Here is a 16691-nt window from a genome sequence, read left to right on the forward strand (position 1 = left end):
CTGTCTGCTGGTTTTGGACAGCCAGATACCAGGCCAATAAGAAGAGCTCAGTGTGGAGCTATCCGGCTCATGGAAGGTTTGAAAGACCATTTAAGTAGTGAGCCAGAGTAATGTGTATTGCTGTAGGGTGCTGTGCCTGGCATTGCTCTTTTGCATCCTGGTATGAACCTTGTAATGAATGCTGTATACTGTAATATCACGTTATAAATGCACCAATTGCTATTATCCATGGATGATGTCAGTTCCAGCCTGCGTATGTTGTGAACTAAAGAAGATGAATTAAGTTGCCAGAAACAGACTTTCATTGCATACCCATGCAAAGCAGACACATGTATAACTGAATAAAACTTAATAAATGAAGGGAAAACTTTTGAAGGAGAAAGAACAGTCCTTTTCATTTTATAGACACGTATGCTGACTTGTGAGAGATATAGTTGGTGTATGTACAGCTGTGATTGCCTGTACGCTCCCCGGGTAGTGCGGCAGCCCCATGTGGAATATAGGGGCAGAGGGTGTAGGGAGGTCCCGGAATGCAGCTCTCTCTGATTTGCAGAAGGAAGTGAGTACAAGAGTGTTGAACCTGAAGGTCAACAAGAGTGTGCATTATGTCTCTTTGCTGCTTGAGAAGCACTAGCATTTCCTGCAGACTGCCCAGGAGCCAAAAACAGGTCCTGGCTTGCTGCGCCACTGGAGCTCCCGTTTTCCTGCCCCCATGCCCCTATATCCTCTTCTACCACCACCAGCTTCTTCTCACTGTTCATGGAGGAAGTATATGACTTGTGCTTCCCTGAAGTATCCAAGGGGCTCTTGGGGGTGAAGGTGGGGTCTTTGCTGAGGATGACATGTAGCTCTTTGTAAAAGTAGCAGATCTGTGGTCCACACCAGAGCATTTGATAGCCTCCCTTGCCTTCTGGTATGCCTGTCACAGCTCCTTGGCTTTCAGGTGAGACCACTGTTGGTCTCTCTTGTAGTCCTTCTCTTTCATGCCCCAAGCAGTCTGCTCATAGATGTTGATGTCTCTTTGGCTGGATCAGAGTTGTGCCTGCACAGCGTCTTCTCCCCACAGACCCAGGAGATCCAACACCACCTGAGTAGTCCAGGTAGGAGCATGTCTGCAGCATGGTCAGCTGGGCAGTTGCTAGACATGCTCTAGAGTTGCTACGTGTGCTCTCCAAGACAGGCAAACAGAAAATGGAATTTAAACAATTCATGAGGCTTTAAAGGGGAGGGGCATGTACCTGGCCATTGGCCAGCAGAGTTCAAAACTGTGACCAGAGTGGTCAAGGTGGGGCATTATTGGACACCTCCTGGAGGCCACTAAAGTCGATGTAAGTAATGCAATGTCTATTCTGACACTGCATTGACTTAACTATGTTAACCTTCATGCTACGCCTCTTGTGGAGGTGGAGTTAAGTCGGCAGAGTGGTCAAGTTTTGTCAGTGGGAGTGAAATTTTAGTGAAGATAGTTAGGTCAGTGTAAGCTGCCTTGCATCGACCTAGCTCTGTGGTAGAAACCAGGCCTAGATTTCAACTTGGCTGTATTTAGGCTTTGCAGAATTTATTTTTTATTTTTTTTTATAATTCAATGGGTAATATCAGTGTTTATTTTTCAGCATTTTTTTTAGATTGATAAAAATCTGAATTTTCACAGTTGTGGGAGATTGTCAGACAATTATTTAATGATAGTAGCTCTTGAAATTTAAAAAGTTCAAGCTTTATAATGGTAAAAGACAAATTGTTGACATCACATGTCAAAATATACAAAGTAAAATCCTTAAATCAAACTATTAAGTTCTCAAGCAGCATTTTTCTTTTGTTGCCTGTCGGTATATTTTGATTATTTGTATGTTGTGAAATTGATTTAGCAACCCACACGTACTGATTTTTAAACAAAAATCTAATTGTGTCAAGCCTACCTGAATTGCGTTGCTCATGCACAAGGGAGCAGAGCTATAGGTGTTTGATTCCACTTCAAGAAGTACTACTCAGGTACTCAAAGTGGCATTGCTTTGGGTTCTAAGATGATTCTCTGTCAGTGTCTTTGTATCCATGTTGTGTACCTAAATATTATGCTAAATATTTATGCTAACAAATACCATTGTAACCTTGCTATGTAATTTAATGTATTTTATTTTGCTTGTGAATTCTCACTAGCAATGAAGATTCTGCTCTGTTACACTTGTGTATCTCTGTTGACTTCAGAGGAGTTGCACAGATGAAGTTGAGGGTAGATTTGCCTCTGCGACTGGATCTTAGTTAACAGTTCTCCTAATTCATGGGTCACTATAGAATCTAGTTTACTCTGCAGTAGAGTCTACTATGCTAACAGAATTAAAATTAATAAAAATAGTTAAATGCTTATTTTTAAATACCCCTTATCTCAGGAAACCACACGTAGAGAACTTTGGTTGAGTAAAAAGTTGCCATTTTTCCAGTCACTTTTTACAGTGGAAATTTGTCATTTCCATGATTTTTTTACTATGTAATCTTAACATTGCTGTAGTATAGATTTTTGCATTTAGATGTAAAGTTTCATATGAAAATTTTAATAAAAAACTTATTTTCTTTCAGACATTACTGCAGTATGCTGGCACACGGGGTGCATCGGAACATATTTTGCCTTTTTTGGAAGTGTATCGAATCTCCATCCAAAGCTTTGCTAATGCACGACCGTACTTGACTACAGAATGTGAAGATGTCCTTTTGGTACTTGGCAGGCTAGTACTGTAAGTTTAATTTGGTGCACTAATCTCTTAAAATGAGTACAACAGAATCTCATTACTTTGCAGATTACCCAATTTTGCAAATCTGTGAGTGAGCAATAAAATATATTATTCTTGTATTTAAATTTTAATTTGATAATTTGTAGTTCTAATTACACTAAAATACATTCATTAGTATGTTAATATATGTTGCTAAATTAAGTTATAGTACATATTATAGGACTTTGCTGCTGAGGTTCTTTTGACAAGTGTTAAGATCAAGATGATCACAGTAGTCTCTTCTGTTTTTATCGCCTATGAAGATGTCTTGTATTCAAATTAAAGTGTGCAGATCAGTGAGGTTCTATTGCATCTCAGATAGTTTTGGGGAACAAATATTACTTTCCTGGGAAAATATTAAATCTGGTCTTCACTAACCAGACATTTGACAAGCTTCTAACTTAACTAGCCCTCTTTTGTGAAGGTGACTTGAATAATTACATTGTACCACAAAATCAAGACTCCAATGATCATGGCAATCAGTAACTTGCCTGTTCTGTCTGTGGTGTGAGGTCAGAGTATAGTTTTCCAGGTAATCATGTTTCATGTAATATATCTTCAGGAAAGATCATACCACATTGTACTGTCTTCTTCTGAAGAAGAGCTCTGTGCAAATTCAAAAGTTTGTGTCTCACCAACAGAAGTTGGTCTTAATAAAAATATTACTTCATCCACCTTGTCTCTAATATCCTGGGACCAATGTGGCTCCAGCAACACTGCATATGAACACTTGTCACCCATCTCTGAAACCTCTCTTTCTGCTGTTAGGGCCTCTTCAGTGAAGTTAAAAAAAAAAAAAAAAAAAATCAAATTCCTATGCCAGCTTCATGTTTAACAGATAGAAGGAAAATCATTTCCTTTATTCATACAGAATGAAAATGACAAGAGATCGATTAGAGGGGAGCAATTCAGTACTGTGGTTGTAGCCTGCAGATTCAACAAACTTAGTAATGAAGGAGAGTGGGCAGATGGGGCAGTAGTTGGGGAGGCAGGTAGGGTTGAGGGATGACTTTGAGTTTAGGGGAAACCAAACATGCTTGTATTGTGAAGGTAAAAAGTTAGAGGAGGATGAGAAAGAGACAATAGAGGTAAAGTTTTAGAAAGGATGGGGGAGTTAGATGTGTAATGAAGTGAGATCTCTAAGCTGTTGGTGGGGTGGAGGGAAATCATGGTGGGTTTAATCAATTTTTTTCCCTTCCTTTTGCAAGATACTGTGCAGATGGAAAGTGAGAATTTAAGCACAGAGTCAAAGGTACCAAATACTTAGTGGGATTGTGGACTTCGTATTCCATGAGGGAGTAGTGTTCTTGCTGCTTGGACAGAGAACTGATGAAATTGCATAAGGAGAAAGTTTCTTTTTTTCTCCCCACAAGTGCATTCCCAGCTTCTTCAGGATTTTCTTTTGAGAATTGGATTAATTGTAAGAGAATCTCACTTACGTTAAAAGCTGAGAATTTCCATATTGCTCCACTTCCTCATATTGCTTAAACAGGAAGTGTCTTGTGAAAAACAAAAGTGGAGATCTCTAATCCTTTATTCTTGACTGAAAAGTCTATTTTTAAAAAGCATAATTTTTTTTTCTGAGAACACTTTTCTGTTAAAACAGATGGATTGTTTGAGCTTCCCTTCTACGTCTGGTAGTCTGCAAGGGATGCATCTCCATTGGTCTTCTGGTGGATCAAGCAGAACTGAAAAGTTGTTTGTTTTCCCCTCCCACAAAATATGGAAGATTCAAAATAACACTTAAGAAAAATTATGTTTGCATTACCAAGCAATACATTGCATCCGAAGAATGGCTTCAGCACATGAACGGTGGTTGCAAAGAACCAGCAACATCAAAAGTACCAGTCTGGAATTAAACCTTGGGCTCAGTTCAGCAAGTACTTAAGCATGTGCCTAACTTTAGGCAACCACTGGGACTACTGATGTGCTTAGTTAGTCACATGCTTAAGCACTTTGCTGTATTGGAACCTATATCATAGAAACATAGAAGATTAGGGTTGGAAGGGACCTCAGGAGGTCATGTAGTCCAACCCCCTGCTCAAAGCAGGACCAACCCCAATTTAATAATCCCAGCCAGGGTTTTGTCAAGCCACACGTTAAAAATTTCTAAGATTGGAGATTCCACCACCTCCCTAGATAACCCATTCAAGTGCTTCACCACCCTCCTAGTGAAAAAGGTTTTCCTAATATCCAACTTAGACCTCCCCCACTGCAACTTGAGACCATTGCTCCTTGTTCTGTCATCTGCCACCACTGAGAACAGCCTAGCTCCATCCTCCCTGTAACCCCCTTTTCAGGTAATTAAAGGCTGCTATCAAATCCCCCCTCATTCTTCTCTTCTGCAGGCGAAACAAGCCCAGTTCCCTCAGCCTTGTCTCATAGGTCATGTGCTCCAGCCCCCTACTCATTTTTGTTGCCCTCTGTTGGACTCCCTCCAATTTGTCCACGTCCTTTCTGTAGTGGGGGCCCAAAACTGGACACCACTCAAAATGTGGCCTCACCAGTGCTGAATAGAGGGGAATAATCACATCCCTCAATCTGCTGGCAACGCTCCTACTAATGCAGCCCAATATGCCATTCGTTTTCTTGGCGATAAGGGCATACCGTTGACTCATATTCAGCTTCTTGTTCACTGTAACCTCCCATGTCCTCCGCAGAACTGCTGCCTCGCCAGTCGGTCCCCAGTCTGTAGCTGTGCATGGGATTCTTCCATCCTAAGTGCAGGACTCTGCACTTGTCCTTGTTGAATTTCATGTATCTACATGTATTGATATCCCGTGAAAATTAAAAGGGCACTGTCAATGTGAAAACTATATTTTCATTTGAAAATTTTTTTATACCTAATCTCTGAGATTACTAGAACAAAAAGATTAGAGAAAATGTTCTTTTTTCAGGTTTGTTTATTTTGTATTTGAGAGCAATTTGCATGGTCATTTTCACTGTTTCTTGCTGATACTGATTTTCACTGTCTGATGTGATGCCATCACTAATATGAGGCTCGGATCTGAGGGGAGTTCATGTCTGTGTACTTGCTTAGTTTTGCAAAAGGATGCTTGCATAAATCAGTTCTTTAAAAAAAAACCAAACAAACAAAAAAAAAACCCCAAACTGACGATGACTTCACTTTATAGAGTGGAGTGCAGTTGTTGAATAGTATAACTTATTTTGAACAGTTCTTTATGACAGGGCTCGACAAACCCCAGGTACCAGGTCGTCATGCTGCCTAGAAATTTAATTCTGGCACCTAGTATTTCTCTGGGGGGAGCAGCTGCCGCACTCTGGCCAGGGCACCATTGTGTCCATGTGGCAGGGCTGGGACGGGGGAGCTCTGCGGCTGCTGCGCTCCAGCCAGGGCGCCCTGCCGCTTGACCCATGTTGTGGGAAAGGGGCGGGGCCGGGAGGGGACAGCGGTTGCTGCGCTCTGGCCAAGGTGCCCCGTTGCTGGGCCCATTTGTCTGGCTGCTTAATTTTTGGGCTGGCTCCTAGCTCCAAAGCAAATTTGTTGAGCCCTGCTTTATGAACAGAACTAAAAATAAATCAATCATGCACAGACCAAGTCTGTGAAATGTCAGACAGAGCTGAAGAGCTCCATGTATGCTCGAAAGTGTCTTTTCCACTAATATCTTTTATTGGACCAAACTCTATTACCTCACCCACCTTGACTTTCTAGTCTAAAATGGGAAAGTTTGGGCAAGTTCTGAGCACTTGTTAGAACATAAGAATAGCCAGACTGGGTCAGATCAATGGTCCATGTAGCCCAGTATCCTGTCTTCTGACAGTAGCCAGTGCCAGATGCTTCAGAGGGAATGAACAGAATAGGGTAATTATCCACTAATCCATCCGCTGTCATCCAGATCCAGCTTCTGGCAGTTGAAGGTTTAGGGACACCTGGAGCGTGGGGTTGTGTCCCTGACCATCTTGGCTAATAGCCGTTGTTGGACCTAACCTCCATGAACTTATCTAATTCTTTTTTGAATCCAGGTCTACTTTTGCCCTTCACAATATCTGCTGGCAACGAATTCCACAGATTAACTGTGCTTTGTGTGAAGAAGTATTTATATTGAGCCTTTATACTCAAAACATTCAGGCATCTTAATTGTAGTTGTTGTTGTGCACTCCACCTATATTTAAAATTGTAAATGTTTTGGGCTTGGTTGCATGTAAGCATCAGCGTATGGGGGCAGAGTTAACTGTAGAAAGACTACATTTTCAACTTTATCGTAGATATTTTCTGATTTTTGATGGCTTAACTGCATCTTTGTTAAATTTCCATAGGTTTTCCTTTTTAATTTCCATGAAGTAATTAGAAGGGAGAATCAGATGTCCCCAGTCCTCTAACAAGCTCCAGCTAGCAAAGACAACAGATGCCTGTGACAGTCTGTGTAGAAGTAACAGAGATCAACGGTGAAACAGAGTCTTAGTATAGTATCGTAGGGACAGTTGGTATCATACACATTTCCTTGTCTATAGGTTATGGACCTTAACTGCATACAGTGTCTTGGCTCTTGGTCAATTTATTAGGCTCCTTATCTGTCTCACCGCTATTTTCTCCCTTTTCCTCCCCTCGTAATTGTTTTAAAATACTTTTTTGCCATTTGAATGATCTGTGGCCTTGCTAGTCTGGTGTGGACGTTGATTTTTGCAAAACAATATAATAGCTGTGCATCAACGTTCAAATCTCTAGGTCTGGGATTTAATCAGCATAAAGAATCTGGGAAATCACTGTGTTGTAAATGAGTAGAAATGGGAGGATGAAATGGAGAGAATATTTTCTCTTCATTTGTCTCCCTGTTCAGTAGAATAGCTGTAGAGACTTGACTGCTAAAACCTTATTTTCCCCTCTTGGCCTGCCTCCATCCTTTCCTCTTGTTTTTCTCTATACTGTAAGGAACAGAGACAAGAATGAAAGAAAAGTGTTTAACTCAGGCCAGGTGCTGCTGAGTGGAGTGATGTGTCTGCAAAGAAGCAGCTGCTTCCCTTTGAAATGCTGCTGCAGGAGGATCATTAGCAGTGGTGCTTCAAAGGGAATAAGCTATTTGCCTCTGCAGCCAAGCTGTACTGCTCAGCAACAACTGGGCTGCTTTAAAGCAAAGTTTCCCTATGGAGAAAGGAAGTGGAATACAGAAAGGAACTAACTAGAGATAAAAGGGAAGAATAGCAATTTGAAATTGCCTCTTCTACCAGGAGCCCAGCTGTTCTTTCAGCACCTGTTTGTTTGCCCACTGGCCACTTTGAGCTTACTTCATATTGTAAAAACTACATTGGGCTCCTGATATCATTTTCTCATTAGAAAATGAGAACTGAAAGTAATTGCTGTGCCACAGTCTGCTGCTGAAAGTACAGCCAGGGTTGTAGATGGAAGGAGAAAGCCTTAACAATTGTACGGGGAGCTGGAAGCAGTCCCTATATTTAGGTTGTCCAGCACTTTCCTCTATAAAATATTAAGTTTTTTTGAGAAGCTATCAACATCTCCACTCTATGCAACTGGTCTTTGAAATAATGCAAGAATAAATCCTTGGAGAATAAATCCTTGGGGCTAGAGATTTGCTTTTTGCATGTCCTGTGAAACTTTGTTGAGGTTTGGCTGTGTTACAGGTCTTGTCTGTATGAACACTTAATTCATAGTACACAGGGGTGTAAGTCTACTCCGCATTAGCCTTACACACACTAAATGTCTGTGTGGACCCTGTTTCTGCAAACTGAAAATTCTGTAGTGCACTTAGATCAGAGGGTCCTGTGGAACTTTTAGTCTGTAGTAGCAGGATCTACATGGACACTTAGTGAGCAGGAGACTAGTGTGGGGTACATTTATATTTTGGCTTGCTGCAAGCTAAGCATTTGTATAGATAAGCCCATACATTCTGAAGCCAGAATGGGCCATTGTGATCATCTAGACTGACCTTTATAACACAGGCCCTAGAACGTCACTGAAATAACTCCTGTTAGAACTAGACATATCTTTTTGAAAAATGAATCTTTATTGACAGATTTCCAATAATAGAGAATCCACCACAACCACTGTTAAGTTCCAGTGGTTGATTACCCTCACTTTTAAAAATGTACACCTGATCTCCAGTCTGAATTTGTCTAGTGTCAACTTCCAGCTGTTAGATCTTATTTAGTTAAGGTATATAACATGTGAAATCTCATTCTTTGGGCAAGTTAATGAATGAAAGGTAAGGGAGATGTCATTTTGATTCATAAAAATCTACAAAATCATAATTTCATTGGTGTCACCCTCTGTGGTGTGACACAGGTGACTTGCTCATTGACTTTCTCCTTTGCCCTTCCCCCAGCTCCAGGTCATCCAGTTTGTGTATAACAGTTTTGTCGGAAATGGGTTTGTTTGGTATCTTTTTAAAGCCCTTTCTCCCGTGAGAACAATGGTACCAAATATGATAAACCTAGGACTGTTAGATAGACACACATTCTAGGAAATGTTTAAAAGTCATTAATTTAACACCAGAATATCTTGCTTACAAAAAAAAAAAAAAAAAGATATTGATCTTAGCTGGTCCTAGGGAAGTTGTCCTTGACATGTAGGACTGAAAATACTTAGGCCTGGTCTACATTAGAGTTTTGTCGACAAAAGTCAGCTTTTGGCAACAAAACACTGTAGGTGTACACACTACAATGCCCCTCCTGCTGACAAAACTCTCCTGCTTTGCTGACAAAACCACCTCGATGAGAGGCATAGAGCTTTTTTGCAGCAAAGTTAGTGACAACGTGTCAGTGTAGACACTGCATTCAGTACATTGCCATAATTGGATTCGAGAAGCTATCCCACAATGCTCACCATGACCACTCTGCTCGCTGTTTTGAGCTGCCCTGCCCTGCCCTGCCCTGCCCTTCCCCTTTCAAAGACCCAGGAAGCTTTGAATTTGTGTAGCAGGGAGAGCCCACACAGCTGCTGCACAGCTGAGCAAGCGGGACAGCTCTGCCAGCAATGCACTCCTGCCTGCACTACAGGGGAGGAGGTGGATCTTCTGGGTCTGTGAGGAGAGGAGGCTGTGGGAGAACTCGAAGGGGATCACAGAATCAAAACATTAACGCTGCTGTCCCCGGCACTAAGACCGCAGTGGCAGACAGGCTTCTTGTGAGCTTCTTGTGTTAGTGTTCAGTCTTGTTAGTTTGGTTGACAGGGCAGTTGAAAAGCGGCTGGCAATCTAGTAGGATGCCCATGGAATGATGGGGTTCAGAAACCTTCATCATGTGATGCTGTGCCTGCCCTTTGAGATATTGCAAATCTTTCCCAAAGCATCCTGCATGCAGTTGCACAATGGAATAGCTACCCACAATGCATTGCTCCCTGTGTTGATGCAAGAGCTGCTATTGTGGATACATTCTTCTGACGTAAGGAGTATAGCGTGGACATGCAATGGCGGTTTGGTTACAAGGGTGGCTGTATGTTGGTGTAACTTGTGTTAATTAATAAAACTCTAGTGTAGACAAAGCCTTAGTCATCATCAGTGTCTTCTCCATGTAGGGCACCACTGCTAGACACATTCTCACTGATCCTCATCCACGCTGTACTTGCACTCTCTGTACAAGGCAGGCTGCTGGTCAAACATTTGCAGGATAATGAGCATCTGATCTTTGTACACAAGCATTTGATTAGCTGAAGGATTGATTTGGGAGCATGTGGTATTTCGCACACAACTGGTGTGGTAAGCCCATCCTTCAAGACTTATCCAAGCCCAATAGAGCACATCCAAAACTACCCTCCCCTATCATCACAGACCTGTTCTGTTGCTTGATAATTTGCCCTTTTGATAGCAAGGATAAATGCACCCTTCGGTGGCATATTTCTCCATTTGTCTACTTCTTGGAAAACAACCACCAGCGTAGCTCTGCAAGTGTTGTAATTTTGGTCTTCAAATGGTAAACTTGGCATATGAATGCCTCCAGTGCGTTTATGACCTCATCAGTGACCATTCCAGCTTTTTCCAAGCACTTTCAAAGTGAGGAGGGAATCTTTGGTGCCTGAATCAAATGGCTTCCAGTAAGATAATTTGGTCTGTTCAGTCAGTCTTAAAGTAGTTTCACATCCTGAAGGAGCATGGTAACCTGGCGGTACAGTGGCTTTTAACCGGGTGAGTGATAGGAACACACCTCTGAGGGATATACAGTGTTTCTGTTCCTTAGAAACAGGCACAAAAACAAAATATTGTGGAAGTCTTTGGTACCATCTCTGAGAGCACTAAATCATCTGACTTGTGCAAAAATCCATCGTTAGCCCCTCTCTGTTATGTTAATGGCATGCAAGATAATTTTAGTGTTAGCCACCTCATGGAAACTATGAAGAAACTCCACTGAGCAGTGTGAAGCAGCAGCTTCATTATGCCACACAATGATGAAATTCTTTGAGCAATTCTTCACATGCTGGAATGTTTTCTGTGCGGACCGCTTGTCAATGGGAAGAGGTACCACCTCCCGCTGCGCCTCTCCAATCCCCCTCCTCCTTACAAGATGAAGCAGTCTCTCAGGGCCACTCAGTGCCCTGGATGATTTTAGAGCACACCAGGAGCTGCTGGAGAGGATGGCCTGGGGCTAGAGGTGAAGGAGCTAAAGGGGTGTTGGACAGCCTCTTTAATCCACTAGTGGTGGGTCCCACGGTGTGGGTAGCCCTCCCCATCTACTCTGCTCCTTGGGCCTTTACATGCCACAGATCTCTATGCGTCAGGCATGACTCCAGGGAGACAGCAGAGGGATCAACCACTGTCGTTCACGACCTACAGGCAGTGGGACAGAAATAGGGGGTCTAGGAGATGCCATCTGCCCTCGAGTTCCTGCTCAGCCCCTCAGCATGGGTCATCTTGGCGGTCAGCCAATCAAAGAGGCCTTTTTCGGTGGTGTGCCTGAGGGCGGTGCCCCAGCCTGTATTCTGGATCCTGCTCGCCCTTTTTAAAATGCTTAGTTCCATTCCGGTCTGTGTGGGCCAAAATGACTTTGGACCCTGGGTCCTTGTCATAGTTTCGGCGGGTTATGCTCTCCAGTTAGTTTCTTCCCCTCCCAACAACCATCCCCCTCCGTCCCTCTTCAGGGACCCCTCTTAATGGCAACTCCAGATTCAGGAGGTAGAGGCCCTCCTCAGCCTGGGAGCAGAGGAAAAGGTCCCTCAGGGCATAGCGGGGAGAGGGTTCTATTTGAGGTACTTCCTCATTCCCAAATTAAAAAGGGGTCTAAGGCCCATATTAGACCTGCAACGTCTCAACAGATACCTCAAGAGACTCAAGTTTTGCATGGTCTTCCCAGCTTCCATTTTCATTTAGCTGTATTAAAATTCACATTGTTTGTGCCCCGCTTACCAAGCGAACCAGATCGCTCTGAATCAGTGACCTGACCACATTATTTACCACTGCAATTTTGGATAATTTTGTATTGTCTTCAAACCTTGCTACCTCACTGTTTACCTCTTTTGAATAGCATTGGTCTCAATACAGACTCTTGGGGAATACCACTATTTACCTTTCTCCACTCTGAAAACTGACTACTTATTCCTACCCTTTCCCCCCCATCTTTTTAACCAGTTACTGATCCGTTAGAGGATCTTCCCTCTTATCCTATGACTGCTTACTTTGCTTAAGAGCCTTTGGTGAGGGACCTTGTCAAAGGCCTTCGGAAAGTCTAAGTACACTATATCCACTGGATCACCCTAGTCCACATATTTGTTGACTCCCTCTAAGAATTCTAATAGATCGGTGAGGCATGATTGGCCTTTACAGAAGCCATGTTGACTCTTTTCCAACAAATCATGTTCATTTACATGTCTGAGAATTCTATTCTTGACTATTGTTTCAACCAATTTGTCTATTATTAAAATTAGGTTTACCAGCCTTTAGTTGCTGGGATTGCCTCGAGCCTTTTTCTAAAAATTGCCGTCACATTAGCTATCCTCAAGTTATCTGGTACAGAAGCTGATTTAAATGATGGGTTACATACCATGATTAGTAGTTCTTATATAGCAGGTTATAGACAGTGTTCAGCTTATGTCCATCTAACTGTTCATGGCCATAGCAGACAGAATAAAAGGTTGTTCAGTCTCCACAGAGAATTTAATCTGGGATAACTTTTCATATCCACACGTTACTACCTGGCGGGGGTCTCTCCTCCAGACAAGCTGGCTGCCCAATCTACAAGATTGTAAGCTTCCTCAGTGTCATTCCTATGCAGATCCCTGTCCTGGACCTCTGTAATTTTCAACCTGGTCATCAATGCACACTTTCTCCTCCCATTATGTCATTCAATATTCAAGAAGTGATGCCATATTGGTTGAGCTGTACTGTAGTCTTTATACACGGACTTTGATCCCTTCTCCTATTTAACGGCTTGAGAGTCATGAAGAGTGGAAAGCACATGCACAATCATTCAAAGATTGTTGTTCTTTGAGATGTATTGCAAATGTTCATTCCATGACCTGCCCTCCTACCTCTGCAGAAGAGTTTCTGGAAAGAAGGAACTGAGGGGGCTCGGGGTCAGGTGGGCCCTTACATCAAAACCAGAGGTGCGTGGCAGCAGAGGACACTCAAGTGGCCCCCATGGGTACCACTGAGGGAAAAAATTTCCACGAACTGTGTGGGGCACACGCACACTGATAGTGGAATGGACATATATAACACATCTTGAAGAATAACAGTTACAAAAGGTTAATAAGTGGGGTTTTTTTTCTCCTTGGAGGGAGAATTCTTAGGAAGGGAGGAGAAGGGGAAGGAAGAGCATGAGGTGAGGGAAAAGATATCCAGAATGGGGTAGGGGTTAGGGAGAAAGGGGGGGGGTGGGGAAGAATGTATAGTTTTAGGAGTGCATTAGCACATAGAATAAAGGAGATTACACAGATACATTTACTTTCTAATGGAAGTCTTGAGTTACCACATTATGTAATATTTACCTTCACTTGCTGTCAGAGAAGACCACAAAACTGCTTTTTGCCAGTGAGCGGTTCACTCATAGCCCATGGCTCCCTGTGATGGGGCCATGCTCTGTCCTTGTTCTTTGATGCCCCAGAAATTGATCAGACCTACTATCTTTCTGTGTGCAGGCTGTATTTTACTGTAAACCCTTCTGCCCACACCAGCAGAGTGCAATACCACAGTTTTCTTTAAGCCCTTTTTTACTAGGGCCCTCGGAGGAAAAGAGCTCTCCCTCTCCATGGAACTTTCATTCTAGTCTTCCCCTGCCCTCTCTTCCTCTGTCTTGTAACATTTTCTTCCTGGCTTTAATCAGATCTGAGGGCTAATTATTTCCTTACCTCCCCAGCCTCTCCTTCTCATGAACTAGTTGTTCAATCAGCTGTTACTTGGGCAACTAATTGAGGCTACAGTGGTAAGAGTACTGACCTACCTGTCAGATCTCACCACTGTACCACACTCCCCAATTGAAAGTGTTTTTTTCATCCCTCCCCACAGAACACTTTTGATACTTTTAACCTAATAAGTGAATGAAGACTCTTTCATTGGGACTCTGCATAAAGTGAACTAGTGTAAAGTAGTTGTCTGATAAGTAATGGTGTTAAATAGGTATGACATGCTAAGCACTGACTTTGGCTATGTGCTTGTCTTTACTAGTGCTTATGCTAGTAAAACTTATGTTGCTCAGCAGGGTGTCCTTTTCACACTCCTGAGCGACAAATTTTGCCAGCATAAGCGCTAGTGTAGACAAGGCCCCAGTCTGTGCTACAAGTGTTACAGTGGCAGCTATGCCACTGTAGCTCTAGTAGTATAGAAACGTGTTACACTGACAGAAGGGGTTTTCCCATTCCTGTAGTTAATCACCAGTATAAATTTGCACTCCCTGTGCCCATCTTGAGCTCACAGAAGCCTGTATGTTTTGCTAAATGGCAACAGCTGACTGCCAAAGGCTCCAAAATAATAATAAACAAGTGGGGATGAGGTCAGCTCTGTCTTGTGTCCTGACTGAGAGCATGTCTGCACTACAGACTTAAGTCAACCTACAGCCACTGCTTCCTTTGACTGAAGATGGGCAGTGTGTCCGGCTGAGAGCCAGGGCTTCTCACCTCCCCACTCCCAGCTGGAAGAGGGAACCTTGGGGCAGCAGTCCAGCTGGGTGGGGGCAGCTGGGGGCAGTTGGAGCCATGAAATTGACAAGATAGCCAACAGATGTAAGTAAAGCAGTGTCTACAGAGACACTGTGTCGCCCTAACTACCCTGACATAAGGCCAACACCTCTCATGGAGGTGGAGTTATGTTGATTTAGTAGGGCACTTACATGGGTGGGACAAGGCTGTAGTATGTACACTGACAGCCTTAGGTAGACCTAATTGTGTAGTGTAGACCAGGCCTGAGAATGAACTAGCCAGAAGTTAGGCCCTATTTGCACATAGAAAAGCCAAGACGTCACTATAGAGGAGACTGCTCCACGAGCAGAATTTGGGGCTAAATCCAAACCCCTGGAGATTAGAAAGAGGTAATTTCAACCTTACACTATCAAAGGCTTTCTCTAGCTTCTGTCTCTGTAGCCACAGTGACTCAGTGGAGTCTGGAGATATGAATACAAGGGTTATCAGTTGTTTGTAAGTAACTCGCTTTGTATCACTATCTAATGAAGCTAACTTTGTGTCCTCTGCATATTGCAAGACTGGGATGCATGCAGTGGTGCAGCATGGAGGAGCCTACTGATACTATTACCTCTTACAGCACTCACGCACCCTTTCTATCCCTCTCTTTAGTACAGAGATCTTCAAAGCGGGGTGTGCTCCCCTGGGGGGTGTGGAGGAACATTGCGGGGGGGCTTGGGAGCCCCCACCGCTGCCCTGCTGCCACGGGGCTGGGAGCAAGTGACCCCCATAGATAGCTGCCTGGGGCCAAAAGAGGAAGCACTGCCGCCAGGTGCAGACAAAGGGAGTCTTTCTACCAGCTAATCATTTCTACAGCAACAACTATCTTTCCCTTTCCTGTTTAGTGTCATGTGCTGTCCTGACAACAGGCAAGTTGTGCAATGCTTATTCGCTGATGAGTTTGACGTTTTTTCTTATCATTGTGTGGTGGAAAATGGATTGGTATTTATTGCCAAAGTATGGTGGTAGTCCAAAATGAAAGCCAGAAGCTGAAATGACTAAAGTTGATACAGAGAAAACAATCTGCAAAAACAAGAAAATATGATGAAGCATATTTGAATTTTGGTTTCACTTCCATTGCAGTTAATGGAGAAATTAGGCCTCAGTGTGCAGTAACTTTAGCAAACGATAGCCTGAAGCCAACAAAACTAGACACCATTTAGAAACATGGATCAGGAACTTACAAATGTCCTGAGTTCTGCTATTAAAATTGTGAACTTGATCAAGACGCAGCCCACAAAGTCAAGTTTCTTTGCCATGCTTTGCACAAAAATGGGAGCGGAGCATGATACTTCGGTGTTCCACATGGAATTCAGGTGGCTATCCAGGGGGAAAGTGTTGCAATGCATTTATGAACTGAGAAATGAGTTCAACTTTTTCTGTTGGATTTGAATTTCAGCAGTGCAGACACACTGTAAAAGCACTGGGTTGTGCTTTTGGCTTACCTTGCTGATATTTTTGACAAACTGAATTCTCTAAATGTCTCACTGCGAGGAGCAGAAAATACTGTTTTTGATCTGCACTACAAGATATCGGCATTCAGGAGAAAACAAGATCTCTGGAAAACAAAAATCAAAACTGATTTAAGCATTCCATTCCTGGTGTTAACTGTCGCTATCAAGGAAACAGAATCTGAACAATTGAGTGTTGTGAGCCAATCAAGAATCACTTGACTTCTCTGAGCCAGTTTGAATAAATATTTTCCTGAAGGAAATGCACCCCTGAATGACTGGATTATCCAGCCTTTTGTAGCTTACAGTGATCTTGTCCCATCTCTCAAATGACATTCAGGAGAATCTGATTGATCATCAGAGTGATAGGACACTAGAAATTCAATTTTAAAATGTCTTTGG

General features: G+C 42.8%; 1 protein-coding gene across 3 annotated transcripts in view; it reads left to right on the top strand.

Annotated features, from left to right (window-relative positions):
* The window catches only part of RLF (RLF zinc finger), a 114650-nt gene that overhangs the window by 8341 nt on the left and 89618 nt on the right, over positions 1-16691 (top strand). For all 3 annotated transcript variants that reach the window (XM_067530812.1, XM_067530811.1, XM_067530813.1), the window contains exon 2: positions 2572-2726. In XM_067530812.1, the coding sequence (XP_067386913.1) occupies positions 2572-2726 (155 nt within the window). The remainder of the gene's footprint in view (positions 1-2571; positions 2727-16691) is intronic.

The sequence above is a fragment of the Emydura macquarii genome, unplaced genomic scaffold, assembly GCF_026122565.2.
Source record: "Emydura macquarii macquarii isolate MOO-44397 ecotype Brisbane River unplaced genomic scaffold, CSIRO-AGI_Emac_v2 contig_3113, whole genome shotgun sequence".
Classification (NCBI taxonomy): domain Eukaryota; kingdom Metazoa; phylum Chordata; order Testudines; family Chelidae; genus Emydura; species Emydura macquarii.